Raw genomic sequence first — 1,939 nt, forward strand, 5'->3', positions numbered from 1 at the left:
GGAGAGAGCCACATTGCCTTCTGAACACTGGGAGCAATGGGAAGTCCGGTGTCAGAGCACATTCATCTGGTGTAACAGTATTTGTCATGTGATTCTCAAGCACGACCAGTGTCTGCACTGTGTTCAGGCTAGGAAGTGAAGTACGCAGTTCAGAGCCCACGAAAATCTCCACAAGCTCAGTTGCTGCACATAATGCACAAAGGCGGGATTTTACATCCGGGACAGGAACCCGGCTAAAACCGGAAGCACCCCTTGCTACGGGGTCTAATGGGGGCATATGTAGTGTCTCCCAACAGCCAATCCTAGTGCCAGGAGTGTTTAGGAGGCGTAGCCGTGGAGAGACAGTGGCCAATGGCAGAGAGGGCCGTTAATAGAGTGAGGGCAACCGCGGGTGAGGGGAAGAGAGTACAGCCGCCACGGGAGGCTGAGGAGCTCTAGCCAGTTGGGTGGTTAGACTGTTGACGCGAACTGTAGCGGTACTTCAGCCACCAAACTTCGATTCTCGCCTGCCCTTAAACATCATGGGAGATTCACAGAGTGAGCATCAGCGGATGTTACGACGCCACAAGCGCGAGAAGGCAGAGCTGCAGGCCCACATTCAGGGCATGAAGAGCTCGGTCCCCAAGAGCGACGAGAAGAGAAGAAAGCAGTTGCTCCTCGATGTGGCCCGCCTCGAGGCCGAGATGGAGCAGAAGCACCAGCAGGAGCTGCAGAAGTTCCAGGAGAGTTTCCCTGATAACAGCAACCTCGATTCAGTCACTGAAGATCTGGGCAAGCTGGATCTCGAGGACAAGCCTCCTCACCTCTCGAGGGCACGGAGAAGGCGCGAAAGAAAGGTGGCCCTCGAGAGAGAAAGGCAGGAGAGGATGGCCAAGGCTGAGATGGAGCATCTGGCCAGCTACCGCCATGACGAGGAAATGAAGCTCGACGCCATCCTGTGGGCCAGGAATCTGGAGATGAAGGATATCCCGGCCGACGGCCACTGCATGTACCGCGCCATCCAAGACCAGCTGGTGTTCTCCGTGACCGTGGAGAGCCTGCGGAGGCGCACCGCCGAGTACATGCGGAAGCATGTCGAGGACTTCCTGCCCTTCTGCAGCGACCCCGAAACCGGCGACGCCTGCAGCCGCGACGACTTCTTGAGCTACTGCGACAACATCGTGTTCAGCGCGTCGTGTGGAGGCCAGCTCGAGCTGAGGGCCCTGTCGCACGTCCTGCAGACCCCCATCGAGGTGATCCAGGCCAACTCGCCCGCCGTCGTCTTCGGAGAGGAGTACACCAAGAAGCCGCTCACCCTGGTCTACAGGAGCTACTCCATCTGTGGGGAGCACTACAACTCGGTGAAGCCGCTCGACGCCGGCTCCGTCAGGTGCCCGGCCTCCTGTCTCTTGTAGGCCCGCTGCCGCCATCGCCGTGGCGGCTGCCGTTGGAGCTGAAGCTGCCGCCGCCGCGTCTCCTCAGCAGGCTCCGCTTTTTTCCTTCGGTTTTCTCAGGGTTTTGTTGATTCATTTTACTCAGAGTTCACCCCCTCTCTCCACCCCCGCCCCCCCTTCTTCCTCCCTCGCTCTTCTATCCTCGACCGTCCCTGGGTTGCTTCTTTCACGGGGTTAGGGGGACCGGAGGCCGGTGACGAGGAAGACATCTGCACCGTCCCACCCTGTTGGAGTGACTTTGCCAAGTTCCCACCTTTCTTGCTCCGCGGCATGTGGGGTGGGGTCTTCCCCGACCGGGGCTCGAACCCGTGTCCCCAGGATTCTTAACCACTGAGCCACCAGGGAAGCCCTAGTATTTTGTTTTGTTTTTTCATAAAACCTTGTATGGTTGCAAATTAAGTACAGTTGTTTAGATGTTTTCTGAATTCTAAATAATGTTTGTTATCTTTAGAAGTTAAATGTAAGCGTTAAATGTAGAAAGTAGATTTACCTAAACTGATAGGCTA

General features: G+C 56.5%; 1 protein-coding gene across 1 annotated transcript; it reads left to right on the plus strand.

The window, feature by feature from the left end:
- Positions 1-521: 521 nt before the first annotated feature.
- On the plus strand, positions 522-1,394 carry LOC307069671 (OTU domain-containing protein 6A-like; the record flags this gene model as incomplete). Its single annotated transcript, XM_079728024.1, has 1 exon — positions 522-1,394. One exon carries the CDS (start codon positions 522-524, stop codon positions 1,392-1,394), a length of 873 nt encoding a protein of 290 aa, XP_079584150.1.
- Positions 1,395-1,939: the final 545 nt, after the last annotated feature.

This window comes from Hyperoodon ampullatus (genome assembly GCF_949752795.1).
Source record: "Hyperoodon ampullatus genome assembly, chromosome: X".
Classification (NCBI taxonomy): domain Eukaryota; kingdom Metazoa; phylum Chordata; class Mammalia; order Artiodactyla; family Ziphiidae; genus Hyperoodon; species Hyperoodon ampullatus.